Source organism: Rhinoderma darwinii, chromosome 2 (genome assembly GCF_050947455.1).
Source record: "Rhinoderma darwinii isolate aRhiDar2 chromosome 2, aRhiDar2.hap1, whole genome shotgun sequence".
Classification (NCBI taxonomy): Eukaryota; Metazoa; Chordata; class Amphibia; order Anura; family Rhinodermatidae; genus Rhinoderma; species Rhinoderma darwinii.
In genome coordinates, this window is record NC_134688.1 from 38,700,951 (window position 1) to 38,721,614 (window position 20,664).

General features: G+C 38.4%; 1 protein-coding gene across 1 annotated transcript in view; it reads right to left on the reverse strand.

Moving 5' to 3' along the window:
* PDGFD (platelet derived growth factor D) overlaps positions 1–20,664 on the reverse strand; it is a 211,048-nt gene that overhangs the window by 19,176 nt on the left and 171,208 nt on the right. The window contains exons 5-6 of the mRNA XM_075851545.1: positions 13,227–13,425; positions 8,255–8,469 (exon numbers count right to left, since the gene is read on the reverse strand). Coding sequence (XP_075707660.1) covers positions 8,255–8,469; positions 13,227–13,425 — 414 coding nt within the window. The remainder of the gene's footprint in view (positions 1–8,254; positions 8,470–13,226; positions 13,426–20,664) is intronic.

Consider the following 20,664-nt stretch of genomic DNA (forward strand, 5'->3'; position numbering starts at 1 on the left):
AGGGATTTGGTCCAGAGGAGAGGTCCTTCCGAGCCAGAGGAGAACCTCAATGCTCATACACTCATTAAGAAGTTTCTCTCTCGCTCTGGTCCCAAGAAGAGGGGGGAAACTGTAACATCCATGGCTGCAGACTACTCTCACCCTGTCAACGTCTTCCTTCCCAGAGATGCCAGCACATGCGGCCGTCCTAGCCAGCAGTGACCACTAGGGTGCGCACGTGAGCTCAGTCTCGGCCTTAAAGGGCCAGCGTGCACACATGTTTAGAATTGTCTAATCACCCTGGACTATAAGAAGGGCCCTGCCCCTTCACTCATTGCCTGAGCGTTGTTGTGTTTTCCCGTGTCAGTCTAGCAAATGGTCCCTTAGTGTTTTCCTATTCACAGTGTTCCTGTTCCTGCTACCTGTATCCTATATCCCGTGCTGCATTGTTCCTGTGCCTTAAAAGAGTTGGATTTATGTTGTGTTACACCACGCCTGGTGTTTGCTGCCAAGGTCCCATCTGAGCCTAGCCACCGCTACTGTCTGTACTACCACATGTACCATTGCTCGGACTATAGACTTTACTTGGTACTCTGTTAGGCCAGCTACAATCATGCTACGACGGTACGGCCCAGACCCACAGATCATGACACTGCATCTGTGCCTGTGATCCTGACCACGCTATTGTATCCTGATCCTGACCTGCATCCGTGGTAACATCTGCACGGTTCACGGCTGCTTCTTGTAAGGGATGCGATCTGCAGATTCTCCGTAGCAAAGTCCAAACAGCCTTGCAGCAGTCCATGGTGAAAACCAGGTTGGTCTGTTAGTATCGATGCCTCCTTGCTTTTAAGCGCTACTAGAAGCTGGCGAAAAGGAATTCCATCCTCCCTGTCAGCAGATGACTTAAAAATAAACCTAGATTATTTCCTAGAACGAAAAAATATCACCTCCTATGTCAATGTGTAGAATTTTTGTTTCTTCCCTCATCTTTCTCCCATCCCTTGTTTGAACTTGATGGACATGTGTCTTTTTTCAACTGTACTAACTATATCTATGTATGTATTAATCTATGTATCTAATATAATCTATCAATAAATAGAATACTAAATCTATCGATCTATCTATCTATCTATCTATCTATCTATCTATCTATCTATCTATCTATCTATCTATCTATCTATCTATCTATCTATCTATCTATCTATCTATCTATCTATCTATCTATCTATCTATCTATCTATCTATCGCATATCTATCTATCGCTCTATCTATCTATCTATCTATCTATCTATCTATCTATCTATCTATCTATCTATCTATCTATCTATCTATCTATCTATCTATCTATCTATTGCAATATATTTATCTATGAATATAATTCTATCATATATTTATATATATATATATGGATATACATTTATTTATATATGGATTATGTTATCTTTCCTCGCTTTATGATACATTTTTCTAATGGTCCTCTTTTCAACTACAATTTAGAAATTCCTAAAGACAATTTCGAGCTTAAGCAACAAGCACACAACCATTTTCATTCATATTTTATTGAAACCAAGGTAGAATGAAATGACTGACACTAGTGAGATCTTTGGTTAAAAAAAATATATATATATTTCTTCTAGGAAAGGAAAGTGTATGCCTCGGAAGAGAGCAGAGATTTGGACAGCATTTAAGTTAACAAGCCCTCTGACAGCTCTGGGATTTTCCCTGTGTTTTATATTAAAAAACATGAGCATACTATATGGTCTCTGCTGATAAGAGAAGAAAAAATGAATTGGCAAACACTTTTCCCAGACAAGACAGCCGAGGAGTATTTGAACAAGGTGGAAATTGGACAGCTTGACTGGCTGATCACAGCGCTGATATTCAAAGATTTTGTGCTCTATATAATGGTTTTTACTTTAGGTGCACGGATTTATATGCAGCATAAATTGTTTTCTGTAGGAAAAGCGAAATGAAAAAGGAGATGAGGTTTTTACCTATATGTGCAGATTCCCTGCTTATTAGATATAAGACATAAATGCTTCATAGATGATGTTATTTACATTTCCCCAGCCCAGTTGGTGACCATATCTTCACATTGGGCGCCCGATTTACTGATGATGCCATTGACATGCAATTTGGGGTACACAATTGTACTGCCCTAATTTGTTCATGCAACCAGCAATGCTGAATAAACCCTGTATCGCGGCACATGGGATGGCTATGGGCAAGGGTGGAAAGAGTAGTAGGTGTAGTAGGCAGCCCCTTAGGCTGCCATTGAGGACGGGGATACAATTAATGTAATAAAATAAATCCTCTGCTTTTAAATTTCTTTGAAAAACGAATTGGGCATTGTGTCTAATGCTGTTATTACTGTCTGATGAGTACCTCTATTTAGTGCATTTGGACACCAAGTGCTTCCCTTTAGTGTAAATGGGCACCAAGAGGACAAATCCCTGACTATTGATCTGTATTAGAGGACCTGTAGGCAGTCTGTTTGCCGCTATATGATGCGTAGAATAAAAAAAATTAGGGTAAAATTCCTCTTTAATAAAACATACTATGACACATTTTTTCCCCTCAGACTCATATGGAATTCCTGAGAAAAAGAACTCTGTAAGCATTTGTATAAAATAGGAGGCTAACTGAGATCTATATATAAACATATAGGTATATTTAAAAAAAAACAAAAAAAAAACCACTTTGTGTGTTTTTAATTTTATTATGTCTATTAACATGAAATTTAGAAATTTTCCATAAAGGTTGATATGTTCATTTTCTGCAGCTCACTTGTCAGCATTGCTGTATAGACTAGTACGTGGTCTGCAGAGTCATCTCATTATCAGGGTTGGAGATTGAATATTTTATGTATTTTAATGCTGAAGGCCTAGATGAGGAAGGATGGTAACGCTATACCCGATACACACATACTGTATACAGATCTGCATGCCTCTCTTCTGTCACACCCTGGTCTCTGGGGGAAGGGTTGTAGTCCATCACTATCTAGAGACTAATGGTCTATTACATTTCTCTATCAGTTTACTCCAATTTATTGCCATAAAGAATAAACACACCTTGCCTTATTACCTACACAGCCAATGCAGGAAGGAAATGCATGTTTCCATTTAGGCCATCCCCAAGTTTGTGATCGCGGGCCACTGATGGGTTGCCCAGGCCTGCCATGGCTGTATGCCTCTTAGGCCGTGCCAGAGACATGGCCTTATAGACTGTCTTTTAGTTTTACTCTGACAGGTAGTAATGCTTGAGTATACAAAACATTATATAAGCGATCAAAGAATTGCATACTAAAGTCCCATAGTAGGACTAAAATAATAAATGTCAAAGACAATTAATTGAAAAACATGAACAGCAAAAAAATAATGAAAGTATTTTTTCTATAAAAAGTGGTTTTATTTTGTCAAAGTGTAAAAAAAAAGACACATATATCACCTGCGATCATAACGACCCGAACAATAAAGTTAACACTTTATTTAAACCACATGGTGAACGGCATAAAAGAAAAATGCAAAAAACGACAACGGAATTGCTTTTTTTCCACCCTCTTTCCCCACAAATGTAATAAAAGTTATGTCCTGTGTACTCCAAAATTGTACCAGTGAAAACTACAAGCCCACATATGGCTACATCGATGGAAAACGAAAAAAGTTATGGCTCTAGGAATGCGACGATGCAAAAACTATATATTTTTTTTTAAAAGAGTTGTTATTGTGCAAAAGTAGTAAAACATAAAAAAAAAACTATACATATTTGGTATCGCCGTAATTGTATCAATCCATAAAGGTAACATGTTATTTATGGCGCTCGGTGAATTGAAAGCGCAAAAAATAATGGTGGAATTGCTGTTTTTTTTTACCATTTCCCCCAAAAACAACATAATAAAAGTTAATCAATAAACTATATTTACTTTGAAATAGTGCCAATAAAAATACAACTCATTCCACAAAAAACAAGCCCTCATATAGCTATGTCGACGGAAAGATAAAAACGTTGTGGCTCTTTCAATGCAACAATAAAAAAAATTAAAAACTTGCTTTGTCATTAAGGGCCAAAAGAGGCTGGTTATTAAAGGGTTAAAAAAATGAATGAATGAAACTAGAATTAAATACATAAGATTCATCTGCTTGAATAATAAGTTTTTATTTTTTGGCTTGGTTTGATATTCTAGAAATCTGGAATTCTGATGATTCTGAAAACCTCAGCCTCACATTTTTCGATCAGGTTACAACAGAACCACATAATAAAATTACAAAATGTACTGAGTGTGATCTTACATTCTCCGGCTGATCTGCCAATGTTTTAGGGCTATATAAGATTTACCATTTTAACTTTTATTAAGGTCTAAAAACAGTTTGAAAATGTATTCTAGTTAACAACTTTAACCCCTTAATGACCAGGCCATTTTGCGCGTTAATGACCAAGGATTATTTTTTGTTTTCTCACAGTCGCATTCCAAGAGTCGTAACGTTTCTTTTATTCCGTCGACATAGCCGTATAAGGGCTTTTTTTTTGCGGGACGAGTTGTATTTTGTAATTGTAGATGCTTATAATATATCGATTAACTTTTATTAACTTTATTTTAGGAGAGAATTGAAAATAAGCCGCTATTCCAGCATTGATTTTCACGTTATAAATGTAAACGTTATAAACGTTTACTATGCAGCGTAAATAACATGTTAATTTTATTCTATGGGTCGGCACGATTACGGAGATACCAAATATGTAAAGGTCTTATATGTTTTCCTACATTTGCACAATAAAAAACGTTTTAGAAAAAAAAATATTACTTGTTTTTGCATCGCCGCATTTTTCAAGAGACGTCATTTTTTTATTTTTGCGTCAATGTGGCCGTATGTGGGCTTGATTTTTGCGGGCCAATGTGTCGTTTTCATTAGTACTATTTTGGGGTACATAGGACTCATAGATTAACGTTTATTGAATTTTTTATGGGGAGAATGGGAGAAAAGAGAGAATTTTGCCGTTGTTTTTTGCGGTTTTTTTGGACGCCGTTCATCCGGCGGTTTAATTAATGTGTTCATTTTATTGTTCAAGTTGTTACGATCGCGGGGATACCATATATGTGTATGTGTTATTTGTTTTGGCACTTTTACTAAATAAAACCACTTTTTGGGCAAAAAAAAAAAAGTTTTATTTGATTTTGACTGTAAATTATTTTGTATTTTTTTCACAAACTTTATTTAACTGCTTTACATTTTTTTTTAGTCCCACCAGGGGACTTCACTATGTGATCTGCTGATCGCATATATAATGCTTTGGTATACTTAGTATACCAAAGCATTATTGCCTGTCAGTGTAAAACTGACAGGCAATCTATTAGGCCATGCCTCTGACATGGCCTAACAGGCATTTGCTGAAGACAGACCTGGGGCTCTTTGTTGGGCCCCTGGCTGCCATGGAAACCCGACGGCGACCCGCAATTTCTTTGCGGGGGCGCCGATGGGGTAACAGAGGAAGTTCCCTCCCTCTGTCAAACACATTAGATGTTGCTGTCGCTATTGACAGCGGCATTTAATGTGTTAAACTGCCGGAATTGCAGCGCGCTTCAATTCCGGCAGTTGCGGCAGGAGCCCGGCTGTGTATAACAGCCGTTCTCCTGCCGCTGATCGCATGGGTACAGTGACAGTACCCGCGCGATCACAGGACGGGTATATCCATCCTCCTGCGCAAACTAGCAGCTGCAGAGGACGGATATATCCGTCCTTCGGCGTTAACAGGTTAAATATAATCTTCATAAACACACATTAGAAAAATCAACAACCACCTTCTGAGACAAGAATGCTTCCACTAAATGTTCTGTATGTAAATTAGAGTCAGTCTTAGTGTTTATGTGACCTGCTTGGAGTTTTCTGTGTTTTGTTTGTCCATCCGCTTTTTCAGGATTGACCACAGGTTCTTAATGGGGTTGAGATCTAGGGAGTTTTGTTCACCGGCCACATAGTTATCACTTTTGCCTTGTGACATGGTGCTCCATTGTGCTGAAAAAGTATTGTTCATCACCTAATTCCTCCTGGATCGTTGGGAGCAGTTGCTTTTGGACAATGTTTAGATACCATTGATGGAAGTGTTCTTAGACAAAATTGTGAGTGAGCCCACTCCCATGGATGAAAAGCAACCCCAAACATGAATGGTCTCAGGATGCTTTACTGTTGACACAGGAGTCATGGTAGTGCTGACCTTTTCTATTCCGGACAATCATTCTTCCAGATGTCCCAAACAGTCTGAAGGGGGCTTCATTAGAGAAAATAACTTCACTCCAGTCCTCTGCAGTCCAACCCCTGTACTTCCTGCAGAATGTCAGTCTGTCTTTGATGTTTTTTCTTTGATGGAACTGGCTTCTTTGCTGCCCTTCTTGACACCAGGCCAGACCCCCAAAACCTTCACTTCACTGTGTGTGCAAATGCACTGACACCTACCTGCTGCCATTACTGAGTAAGCTCTGCACTGGTGTTGAACCAATCCCGTAGCTGAATCCTCTTTAGGAGATGATCCTGGAAATTACTGGACTTTCTTGGGCAGCAATTTAACTTTTACTTGAAGTTCCTGATGATCCAATAGATGATTGATTTAGGGGAAATATTACAAGCAGCAATGTCCTTGACTGTAAAGCCCTTTTGATGCAAGGCAATAATGACTGCACGTGTTTCCTTGGAGGTAACCATGGTTAACAGAAGAAGACTAGGATTTCAAGCACCATCATCCTTTTAAAGCAACCAGTCTGCTTCTATAATTCAATCAGCATGACAGAGTGATATCAGCTGACATTCTTGTTAACACTTTCTCCTGAGCTAACGAGGTGATCACTGAAATGATGTTAGCAGGTCATCCTGTGTGAGGGTTGAAATGCAGTGGAAATGTTTTTTTTGTGATTAAGTTAATTTTCATGCCAATTCATCTGATCACTCTTCATAACAATCTAGAGTTAATGCAAATTGCCACTATAAAAACTGAAGCAAAAACTATGTGAAAACCAAAATTTGTGTCCGTCTCAAATCTTTTTGCCAGGACTATAATATGCTGCAGATTTTCCACCAGCAAATCCGGATGAAAAATCTGCAGAAATTCTGCTACATGTGAACATAGACTAGGAGAAAGAGAGAGAGAGTTGTGTTACAATTACTTTTCCATTGATATTTTTAATGATTTTTTAATTATTATTTTAGGCAGACACAATTGTATTTAAAGACATATTTGTCAAAATAAAAAAATAATTGATTATCTCATATTTTGCCATTCTTCCATGTATCTTTATTTTTCCCCTTCATTCTGTGTCATACATGTAGCTATAATCTCTCTTTTTTAAATCTGAAATAAAACAGCTGGTCAGTTCTTGTGTTAGATGAAGCGTGAATTGGGTGATATATTGTATTTTCATGGTGATAACGAAGCCTACAATGGCAACAGTCAATAAATGCAATTATACAAGAAGTCACTGGAACCTCAGGGAAGTCATCTGTAAATTTCTGGTATTTCACATACACTTCTTAAAGGAAACTGATCATCTATAATATTATACAGAATCTAATACAAAAAGACCCATATCATAAACTATTTAATTCTCATGAATTATAGCTTGTTTTGGCCATTGAAAAAAGCAGGAGAGCAAAAATATACCAATATACTTTTTTTTAGATACAGCATAGGGCTGAAGATTCATACCAAAGGCAATGGCATCAGATTGACAGAACAACCTACATGGTTTTTGGTCAACCTGCCCGTGTGCAACATTAGGGGTGTAACCTCAGGTCTCTGATATATGTCAACGTTTTCCTTGTGGCTACATGGCTGGATAGTTGGCATATTGATTCAAGTGGTCCCACCTATGATATCACGTTCAAGTTACAGTTACCTGGAACTTATATGCGGCCTCACTATGCAGTTCTATGGAGGTAACAGCTATGCAGTCAATCTCAGATGCCACGCGTCAATGTGCGTCAGGGCCAGTTAAAGGATCTTTCAAGCTACTGGGCAAAAAAAATACTGATACCTCTCATTTCCCCACCACTGGTAGCTTCTATCTCTGCTGCTCCCTGTTTACAGCCACAGAACCTGATCATGGTGGCCAATGACACCGACCACTTTAGGTAAATGGAAGAATGATTCACTACAGCCACCAGAGTTTTCTAGTTAGCAGTGCAGGCAGATGGGCATTCGAGTTTATAAGACAATACAATGGAGTAAGACATAACTATACTTCTCATCTATTTATAAAGTCATCCGCCGAATGAAATATGATTACCTCATGATATTTTTTTACGGTTTTCCCGGATGTGCATATACAGGATTTGGAATATGGACTGCCACAGCCACAGCTTCCTCCACATCGCTTAACAAGGAGGCACCGTGGAAAAAACACAGCATTGGTAATCTTCAACTCTTCCCGTAGATTTACTGTGTAGTTCCTCGGAGTGCAGCTGTATTTCTTGACGTCATCATTTAGCTTGTCGAGATTCACTGAAAAATACATTCCGAATCATAAGTGTAAAGCAGACACATCAATAAACTCTACATATTTTTGTACTTTTAAGAAAACACTCTATACGAATCTCATGTAATAAATTACCATTAAATGGTTTTCATGAAACGATGTAAATGAAATTTGTATGGGGAGGGCACTGTGCCACTTGGCATCAGTTTCTTATTACGACCACTGTGTCATGTTGTATGCATTATGGAAAACACTATCAGTGCCAGAGTCATCCTTATACTTTTCCAGTTCCGAGAACGGTGTCACTCGAGTCATCTATCAGATCCCCGACACTCGCTTTGTTTACGGATGTGATCTGCTGTTTTTGTGTAAGTTGAGACTAATAGAGATACCAGTCATGTATAGCGTTTTTTCATCATATAGGCCTCATGCACACGACCGTAATTGTTATCTGCAATTACGGAACTGTAATTGCATATAAAATAATGACCCATTCATTTCTATCGGCCACGGACACCTTCCCGTATATTTACAGGTGTGTGTCTGGGCCATAGAAATGACTCGCAAAACATAGGACATGTCCTATTTTTTTAATTTTCAGATCGTGCTCCTATATTTATTACTGTGAGCACGGTCTGCTAATGTGGGTGACACTCCACGGCCCATCCGTGCAGTATTTACTGACCATAAATACTGCACGGTCGTGTGCATGAGGCCTTAGATAGTGCTGACAAATTTCCCAGTGCTCTACAGAGAATGTATTTATTCATATTAGTTTCGGAGCCCCAAATCATATTCTCATATCTTATGGCAAGCGGCATGTGGATATCTTACAGTAAAACCAATTGCTAAGAAGCGCATACAGTCAAGCAGAATGTATTCTCCGTAGATAAACATCAGCTGTAGAATTGAGTGTACAGCTTATTTAATTTTCTTTGTCACTGTCAAAGGGTGCTGCTACCTGTTCAGCTTGTCAATTATTTTCCTGCTAGATCTGCACTGGCCAAGTTGCCCACCAATCTCACAGAAGTGAACCATTGAGTACTACATATTATGTTTTTGCTTATAACCTGCAACACTCAGTACTGAGCTCCAAATTTCCTCTGAAAGGTCAACACAGACAAGCAATGCCATGTCATTGGAATGTGTAGTATAATCTGTAAAGTTTGGAGTAGGAAGGATATTGATCTGACGCTATTAATTTAATGGAGATACTACTCTCTTCATTACAGTGTCAAAAAAAGCCAAAATAGCCACTGATTCATCTTCCTCTTTCTTTCTCAGCTGGTCATTTTGAATAACCCAATGAAGGTCATGGGGCCCCCATTCTCCCAAAAGGTCAGAGTCCCAGAGGTTGAACTCCAGCCTATAAGACATTTCTGACTTATTCTATGAATACACTATATAGTTCTGTGGTTAGTATACCCTTTTAAGAAGCCTACACAGATTAGATAAATGTCAATACAATACGATGTGTATGGGGGGCAGCACGACTGTCCCCTGATGGCAGCTAAGCCGATTGTGAATATTCTTGGGAGGCTTAGGGAGATAGCCGTTGTGGAAAATAAGTGTGTATGGCCAGCTTTAGACTCTGCTCATGAATTCTAGTGAGGGGGAACATATAGAAACATCACAGAGAATTGTGTGGGAAGGTACATTTCCAAATTCTCATGGAAATAGTTACAAGTAGAGTGGAGGATGTCTGCAAAGAGGGGCCAACTCATGCTAGTTCCCCTGGTTTTGTGATGCTCAACTGTCATATACTCTGTTTGAAAAGTTTGGGTGTCCACATACTTTTAATCATGTGGTGTGCATGAGATCTATCTATCTATCTATCTATCTATCTATCTATCTATCTATCTATCTATCTATCTATCTATCTATCTATCTATCTATCTATCTATCTATCTATCTATCTATCTATCTATCTATCTATCTATCTATCTATCTAATATCTATCTATCTATCTGATATCTATCTATCTAATATCTATCTATCTATCTATCTATCTATCTATCTATCTATCTATCTGATATCTATCTATCTATCTATCTATCTATCTATCTATCTATCTATCTATCTATCTATCTATCTGATATCTATCTATCTATCTATCTATCTATCTATCTATCTATCTATCTATCTATCTATCTATCTATCTATCTATCTATCTATCTATCATCTATCTATCTATCTATCTATCTATCTATCTATCTATCTATCTATCTATCTATCTATCTATCTATCTATCTATCTATCTATCTATCTATCTATCATCTAATATCTATCTATCTGATATCTATCTATCTGATATCTATCTATCTATCTATCTATCTATCTATCTATCTATCTATCTATCTATCTATCTATCTATCTATCTATCTATCTATCTATCTATCTCATATCTATCTATCTCATATCTATCTGTCTGTCTATCTATCTATCTATCTATCTATCTATCTATCTATCTATCTATCTATCTATCTATCTATCTATCTATCTATCTATCTATCTATCTATCTATCTATCTATCATCTACCCATCACCCTTTGTTTGTCGAGAGCAAAAATATATGTTAATGCTAAAATCCGTAGAAAATAAATATCTAAATTTTAATGCCATCAAACTACAATTTGGTTTACTCTCCAAAAGACTGAATTAATCCGATCCAATTTTACATTTCTTTCCCCAAACTTTTTAAAACCAGAGCATGATGCATCAATTTGTTTACCAATGTTGTTCATTTATCGTGACTAAGTCTTTTCTTGAGAGGCTAAAATCACCGGCTACAATAAAGTCTGCTCCCTTAATGCTACCTTAAGTATCAAGTACTTCAAAGAATCAAGACAAATATATAATCTTCCGTAAGCGCCACAATCAAAAGTCCTTATCCCAAATGATCTGATCAATACATGTGTTCACCATACTTAACACAATTTTAACGGATTTCAACTGAAATGATAGCACTCCTGTAACTCCTGTGACTCATATACCAGTTACCTCACATGTAAACTTTCACCACATTCTATTTCTTCTACACATTTTATGCTTTAGTAGTGATCAAATTATTGAAGCTCCTATGAATCTCTATTAAAATATTGTAATTGTTTATTCTCCTCTATAATTACTTGACGCTGAACAATGTGTCGGATAACGTGCCCAATTGCATGTAAGAATTTAGATAAACAATAAGTGACAGCTCAATATTATTTGACAGACCTGAACATTCACTCAATATAAATCTTCTGACCTGTTCTATTCTATGTTTAACCTAAAAGAGATGCCTGATTTAGAGAACCTGTTTTCAAATATAAAATAAGGAACTATGACTTAATAGAGATGGGGTGGGGCGGGATCCCTTTTCAGGGCCCCCATCTAATAGCTAGAGTAGCTACAAAAAGAATCTCTCGCTCTGGAGTATCCTGCATATTACAGACAGCCTATTGATTTCAATAGGAAATGTGTAATGCTTCACTTCCCCTTTGGTGGCACTGCAGGGGAATATAACACTTGCTGCCAGGTTCCCTCACAGAAGATCACTGGAGGTCTGAAGAGAGGGACACCCTGTGACCAGCTTATTGTTGGGGGACCCACTAACGAAAATAGAATGTCCAAATAGGACAACGTTTTTAAAAGCTGAATGTGGGGGTTCACCAAGATGACAGCCAAGGGTATGTGTTGACAATGGTAGGTTTGAAGGTGCTAATATTTACAAAGGGCATTTTTTTGGTGCTCACAATGTATGCCATTGAACCTAAAGAGGTACATTTTCATGGTCCCATTCAGACGTTTTCCCCCCTCTCCTTAACTCTTCCCATCCATTCTGTACCAGTAGGATGTAAGTAGATCTCCTTCTCTTTATTGGTAGACCACATTGTAGTTATAGGGAACAGAAATGAAAACCCATGACGTCCCAATTATATTATGGGCCGTTACATGAAAAAATAAGGAGGCATGCTGGGGGGATAAGATTTGTGTCCTTCCTGAATTCTTAGAAATGTGGATCACTGTCTTACATTGCTTTAATCACTATCATGAGGCATCTATGCAAAATGGATTGCAAGAATTACACAGATCACATTATATCTGATTTCTCCAGTCTAGGGAAATATACAGGATAAATTATTTGGTGCATGGATTACCTGGAAAAGTTCTAATTAGGATCCAATCAGAGGCCATGAAAAATGAAATTGGGAAACTATTTCATATCTAAATAACACAAAGTGATATATGTATTCATAAATACTGATTGCATTATGTGTCTAAAAAAATAATATTTTAATGGAATTCCGCATGTAAGGGATCATAAAGTGCTCTGCAAATATTGGTCTCGATCACAGTTGTTGTGTAAATGTTGGGCATGGTATCCAAGTTGAGCCACAGTCCAGAAATCTGACCCTCGAAGGCTTTTGTAACCGGGTTGTTAAGGAGTTTGTGAATATAGGTAACCTCAACAGACTATAAAGGCCAATTAACCTAAAGTACAAAGTTCGAAAAAGTTAATAGTATAAAAAGGGATTCCATTTATTTACACATAGGAATGTGAATTTTTCAGGAGGTTCTCAGAACTGGAAAAAATGTATTTATGGGGGAAAGGAGGCCATCAGATATTTTCTGGATTTCCTGACAGAAATACAACTGAACTACATCACAGTCTGCATGACAAGGCCGATAAGAACAAATTATATATTGGAGTTAATCTAGCCAAAATGCAGATTCCAAGTGCCCTCCAGTATTCTCATTCAATCATTTTATTTCATCATTTTTAGGAATTCTCTCTTACCTTTAGATTTTCTTTCCTGAAATGTTCGGCCACGAAATTGAGATGTATCGGTGTATAGATTCTCCAGGTCCTCTTGCCACGTGTCTGGATTGAAGTGTTTAAGTACCTCTTCAACAGTGTCAAACATAGCAATAGTATGGTCAAGAGCCTCCGCGGTGAGTGTGGAATCTGTCACTGATGGCAAATGATAGGAGACTCCCTAAGAATAAGAGAAAGTCAGTAATAAAACCTATAGCTGTGATAAGATAGAATAAGGAAAATGTTTGGTTTCTGGCTTCATTATTCAGTTTCTTTAGGCACATTGTAAATCATGTGGGACAGCACAATTGTAGACCATCTGGTACATTCCCTATAGTGCAGGAGTGTGCTACCTATGACCTCTGGAAATGGGCCATGTTTCAAAGCTTAAAAGGAGATCTATTAATTATATTACATATTTACATGCATGTAAAAGATGTATAAAAAACAAATATATGTATGTATATATATATATATATATATATATATATATATATATATATATATATATATATATATATATAGAAATAAATAAATAAAACAATTTAGTCACTTCCCAACTTAAAACCCACTAAAGGTAATAAAAGTGCACCTGCTGTTAAAATTGTTGTTTAAAAAAAACAGCATATGCCCCTAGTGGTGGCAACAGATTTGTACAAATATTAATGTGGGGGAACACAGAAACAGTGCTTAGTACTAAAGGAACAGAGCACCATAGCCTTAACAAATGTATTACCACAAATATTACCGGTAGGTGGACAGTACTGCTGTCCAATTGAAATGAAGGTCCCTGATGATCTAGCCAGACCCAAAGCTAAAATGCTCTTCCTTCACTATACGGAAACAGTGCTTGGTGGAGGAATGGTTTATCTCCAAACTCTCTGATCACATACCACTGGCATATACACTGGTCCCTAGGCCAAGACTATATAAGAGACCTTATTTGCCTCGTCCCTTAGAACTCCATCCAACAGGAATCAACATTCCAGATAGGAAACCCCAAGTACAACTTGTCCAGATTTTTTTTTAAATTTGGACCTCTGATTCTTTAACAGTAGGAGGGTTTTCCCTCATCATATATATATATATATATATATATATATATATATATATATTTATTTATTTTTTTATTTTTATTTTTTTAAATATGCCTGCCCTCCCTTCCTCCAGCACCTGCTGTCAGTATGTTACATGGTCACAGTGAACACCTTGTCTGTGCAATGTACAAGTGTCCAGTACATTGCACAGAAAGTGAGAGAGCATGGAAGGGACCAATGTACAGACCTAAGCACAGCTGAAATATTTACATTTACCCTTTACCCTTAGGACCTTGCCCAACAAGAACCGACACCCCAACTGGGTAATCCCTAGCCCAACATAACAGAGAGTTATGCCCCATTCACCAAACATTTTAAGTTTTCTCATTTCCACTTCCACCAAACTATTGAGAGCACTTGAAACAAAAAATTCCTCACCTAAAGGGCAGATGGGCAATTAAATTGCTCCTGCACGCTCCCACCTGATTTAATCCTGACCGAGGAATTTCTTCTTATTTATTACACAGCTCATCCTCCCTCTATGGAGTCATGCTTTAAAGGGATTGTACAGGATTAGAAAAACATGGCAGCTTTCTTTAAGAAATAACCCCACGATGGTCAAGTGGTTGCGTCTAGTATTGCATCTCAGCTCCATTGCCGTGAACAGGGTTGAACTGCAGTACCAGACACGACCTGTGGACAGGAGTGGTGCTGTCCTTTGAAGGAAAACAGCCATTTTTTTCTAATCCTGTACAAGTCATATAACCCTTTCCTGCCCCTCAACTACAGCCCTGCCTATTCTCTAATCCTTGCTCCTACTACACCCCCCATCAAGCCGCCTTCCTACACTATACTTGTGTCTCGTTCTGGGCTCTCTATCCATAAACTACATTAGTGGTATGTAACTACTTTTATTTTATTTTTTAACTTGTAATTATTTGGTAGGAACATAGTGCCCAGGCTCAAATTACTAATGAAAGAACAGATCAGACATCGATATTACTCATGGCAAAGGTGCAAGTGGCAATTAATTGTACATCTTCACCTTTTCTCCATTGCCCCTGTTGGACGCTATTTATCACATTCAATGTGTTTACTTGCTGCGCTTCCAGGAGGTAATATTCCAGGTATTAAATTCTTTATGAGAAATAAATCAAAAATGTGCAATTAACAAATATGTTGGTTGAGCAGAGCAAAACGGCTCGGATTAACTGATAAAAGAGAGCCACAGGCTATTCCACATGACAGCATGCAGGACAGCTGTGATCCCGCCAATACATCTGTCCACGCACTCGTTGCCAAACTAGCTAATGTACATGACAGAAATAGTCTGGCAGTTTGACATCAACCTCTGTTTGGGATTGTTTTCTAAATTGTGTGGTTCTTCCATCTCAGGCTAAATTCCCAAAAAGAATATTTCTTCCAGTGCTACGGCTCGGTAATGATCTACAGTATATCAAATAGTAAGCCATTAAGAATGCCGTAAGGAGCAATAGAATAAAATATGAGATTCTTGTAGCTTTGCTAAAAACTGGAGAAAAGTCATGTAAACAACATAAAAGAAATTACACTACACTGTATTGTCATTTCATAATTGCATCTATAAATATCAGTGACTCTTAAACTCTGTTCACACCAGCGTTCGGCCCTTTCGTTCAGGGTTCCATCGAGGTTTCCATAACTTTTGATTAGAATGATGGAACCCCGACTGACCACATTTTAAGCACCATTCTGCTCCTGTAGAGCGTTATAGCTGCTATTGTAAACAGAAGCCATAGTGCAAATGTGACAGAGACTAAGGCAAAGACTTATGTAACGTTAAATTATAAAGCATGATACAAACATGGTATTAGTTTTGGCTGCAGTTCTATGTAGGATCTAAGGTAACTAAGATTCTGATGAACTGTACAAAATGGCATACTTAACTCTGCTACATCCATATTTAGAACATTTAACAATATAGGTGCAAATTTTCAAAACCTTTACAGAACATTATGTAAATTACGTATTCTTCATTGCTTTCAAAGGATATGCCTGTTACAGCCTGTATTAATGCCGTGAGCAACATTCACATTTCTCCTGGTTGTTAAAGAGGCTCTGTCACCAGATTATAAGTGCCCTGTCTCCTAGATAATGTGATTGGCGCTGTAATGTAGATAACAACAGTGGTTTTTATTTTGAAAAACGATCATTTTTGAGCAAGTTATGAACAATTTTAGATTTATGCTAATTTGTTCTTAATGACCAACTGAGCGTGTGTTTTTACTTTTTACCAAGTGGGCGTTGTGAAGAGGAGTGTATGACGCTGACCAATCAGTGATCAATCAGCGTCATACACTTCTCTCCATTCCAGCCCAGCTTGTTTCACTACACAGCGTGATCTTGCGAGATCACGCTGTGACGGGACTTCCTCCCACAGGTTCTTCATTGGAGCCATGGAAGACTGAACAGACATTGCCTCCAGCCCCTGCAGACTCGGATAAACGTCCTGGCACAGCTGGAGGCGATGTCTGTTGACTCTTCCATCGCTCCGATGAAGAACCTGTGGGAGGAAGTCTCGTCACAGCGTGAGCTTGCGGGATCACGCCGTGCAGTGAAAAAAGCTGGGCTGGAATGGAGAGAAGTGTATGACGTGATTGGTCACTAATTGGTCAGCGTCATACAGTCCTCTGTACCACGCCCACTTGGTAAAATGTAAAAAAACACCCAGTTGGTCATTAAGAAACTAATTAGCATAAATCGCTATACAGCAATGAACCAGCACGGCCTTCTCTTAACCGGTTAAGGACTAGGCTGTTTTACAGCTAAATGACCAGAGCAAATTTCACAATTTTGCTATGCGCTTCTTTACATGACTATAACTCAGCAGGTGAATAAAGTTCATCTTTGAATTTTACACTCTTTTTAAAGGACAGATAGGGCTTTGTTTTAGTGGCATTTGTCAGTATATATCATTTTTTTTTTTTTCACTAAAGTGGGCAAAATTGGAAAAAAATGCAAGAATTTAACAATTGCGTCGGTTTATGCTAGCATTTTTCACACACGGTATGAACCACGGCCAAAATTAATCTCCTTTCACATTCTTCCACTTCTCCCGTGCATGGGGATACCAAATATGTGAGCCTTATTCACTGTGCGGGCATGTGCCAGGGCAGGGCATAAAAGGAGGCTTTTTGGCCTTTTCGGTCCAGGAATTTTGCATTTGATTTTATAGCCGCATACTGTTTTCTGGGGGGCCTAATGCTGCTGAAACATTAGAAACACCCCATAAATGACTTCATTCACACAAGTAGACCCCACAAGGTTTCCTTCAAGGGGTTTATCATATTTTTAGCAAGTCCAGTTATCTTCTGAAAGTTTCTTGAATAAGATGGAACAAAATAAAATCAGCACTTTTTTAGCAAATGCGTCAGTTTAGGCTAGTATTTTTCACACACGGTATAGACCACGGACAAAATTCATCTCCTTTCACGTTCTTCCACTTCTCCCGTGCATGGGGATACCAAATATGTGAGCCTTATTCACTGTGCGGGCATGTGCCAGGGCTTGGCATAAAAGGAGGCTTTTTGGCCTTTTCGGTCCAGGAATTTTGCATTTGATTTTAGAGCCGCATACTGTTTTCTGGGGGGTGTAATGCTGCTGAAACATTAGAATCACCCCATAAATGACTTCATTCGCACAAGTAGACCCCACAAGGTTTCCTTCAAGGGGTTTATCATATTTTTAGCAAGTCCAGTTTTCTTCTGAAAGTTTCTTGAATAAGATGGAACAAAATAAAATCAGCACTTTTTTAGCAAATGCGTCAGTTTAGGCTAGTATTTTTCACACACGGTATAGACCACGGCCAAAATTCATCTCCTTTCACGTTCTTCCACTTCTCCCGTGCATGGGGATACCAAATATGTGTGCCTTATTCGCTGTGCGGGCATGTGCCAGGGCTTGGCATAAAAGGAGGCTTTTTGGCATTTTCGGTCCAGGAATTTTGCATTTGATTTTAGAGCCGCATACTGTTTTCTGGGGGGCCTAATGCTGCTGAAACATTAGAAACACCCCATAAATGACTTCATTCACACAAGTAGACCCCACAAGGTTTCCTTCAAGGGGTTTATCATATTTTTAGCAAGTCCAGTTATCTTCTGAAAGTTTCTTGAATAAGATGGAACAAAATAAAATCAGCACTTTTTTAGCAAATGCGTCAGTTTAGGCTAGTATTTTTCACACACGGTATAGACCACGGACAAAATTCATCTCCTTTCACGTTCTTCCACTTCTCCCGTGCATGGGGATACCAAATATGTGTGCCTTATTCACTGTGCGGGCATGTGCCAGGGCTTGGCATAAAAGGAGGCTTTTTGGCCTTTTCGGTCCAGGAATTTTGCATTTGATTTTAGAGCCGCATACTGTTTTCTGGGGGGCCTAATGCTGCTGAAACATTAGAATCACCCCATAAATGACTTCATTCGCACAAGTAGACCCCACAAGGTTTCCTTCAAGGGGTTTATCATATTTTTAGCAAGTCCAGTTTTCTTCTGAAAGTTTCTTGAATAAGATGGAACAAAATAAAATCAGCACTTTTTTAGCAAATGCGTCAGTTTAGGCTAGTATTTTTCACACACGGTATAGACCACGGCCAAAATTCATCTCCTTTCACGTTCTTCCACTTCTCCCGTGCATGGGGATACCAAATATGTGTACCTTATTCAATGGGGGGGCATGTGCCAGGGCTTGGCATAAAAGGAGGCTTTTTGGCCTTTTCGGTCTAGGAATTTTGCATTTGATTTTAGAGCCGCATACTGTTTTCTGGGGGGCCTAATGCTGCTGAAACATTAGAATCACCCCATAAATGACTTCATTCGCACAAGTAGACCCCACAAGGTTTCCTTCAAGGGGTTTATCATATTTTTAGCAAGTCCAGTTTTCTTCTGAAAGTTTCTTGAATAAGATGGAACAAAATAAAATCAGCACTTTTTTAGCAAATGCGTCAGTTTAGGCTAGTATTTTTCACACACGGTATAGACCACGGCCAAAATTCATCTCCTTTCACGTTCTTCCACTTCTCCCGTGCATGGGGATACCAAATATGTGTGCCTTATTCGCTGTGCGGGCATGTGCCAGGGCTTGGCATAAAAGGAGGCTTTTTGGTCCAGGAATTTTGCATTTGATTTTATAGCAGCATACTGTTTTCTGGGGGGCCTAATGCTGCTGAAACATTAGAATCACCCCATAAATGACTTAATTCACACAAGTAGACCCCACAAGGTTTCCTTCAAGGGGTTTATCATATTTTTAGACAGTCCAGTTTTCTTCTGAAAGTTTCTTGAATAAGATGGAACAAAATAAAATTACCTTTTTTTTTTAACAATTGCGCCAGTTTATGCTAGCTTTTTCACACACAAAATGGACCACGGACAAAATTCATCGCATTTCACATTCTTCCACTTCTCCCGTGCATGGGGATACCAAATATGTGTGCTTTATTCACGGGCATGTGCCAGGGCTTGGCATAAAAGGAGGCTTTTTGGCCTTTTCGGTCCAGGAATTTTGCATTTGATTTTATAGCCGCATACTGTTTTCTGGGGGGCCTAATGCTGCTGAAACATTAGAAACACCCCATAAATGACTTCATTCACACAAGTAGACCCCACAAGGTTTCCTTCAAGGGGTTTATCATATTTTTAGACAGTCCCGTTTTCTTCTGAAAGTTTCTTGAATAAGATGGAACAAAATAAAATTAGCAATTTTTTAGCAAATGCGTCAGTTTATACCAGATTTTTCACACACGGTATAGACCACGGTCAAAATTCATCTCCTTTCACATTCTGCCACTTCTCCCGTGCACGGGGATACCAAATATGTGGCCTTATTTATCACATAGAGATGTAGGAGGGCGGACGATAGAAGAAGATTATTTCACAAATCGCTTTTTTTCAAAGCTGGTTTTACAAAACTCAACAGAGTTTCTATAACACTTCCAAAATATCTGCTCTTGAAGCAGAGATCCCAAAATATTCATCTAGCGGTATAATGGGAATTTATTTTTTGGGGTTTTCTAAAATAAGAAATTTCAGGTTAATGCAAATGGAGCTCTCCAGCAGATGAACTTTAGAAAACATCAAACATGACATCCACCCCCCACCCATTCCCTCCCTCACCCTTGGAGTAAAATCAGGGGAAAAATAAAAACGTAATGTAGGGCAAATATATTTTCAACAAATTAACTAAAATCTAATAATTCAGAACAGTGTGGTATTTTTTAAAACATGGCTCAATGCACAGGCCTGGTTGCGAGGGACATGAGGGACAGAAATATCGGGAATCTTTGCGGTGCCCGTCTTTTCTGCAGACGCGGCACTTTTTCTGGGGGTTGCTTCTGGTTGCTGTTG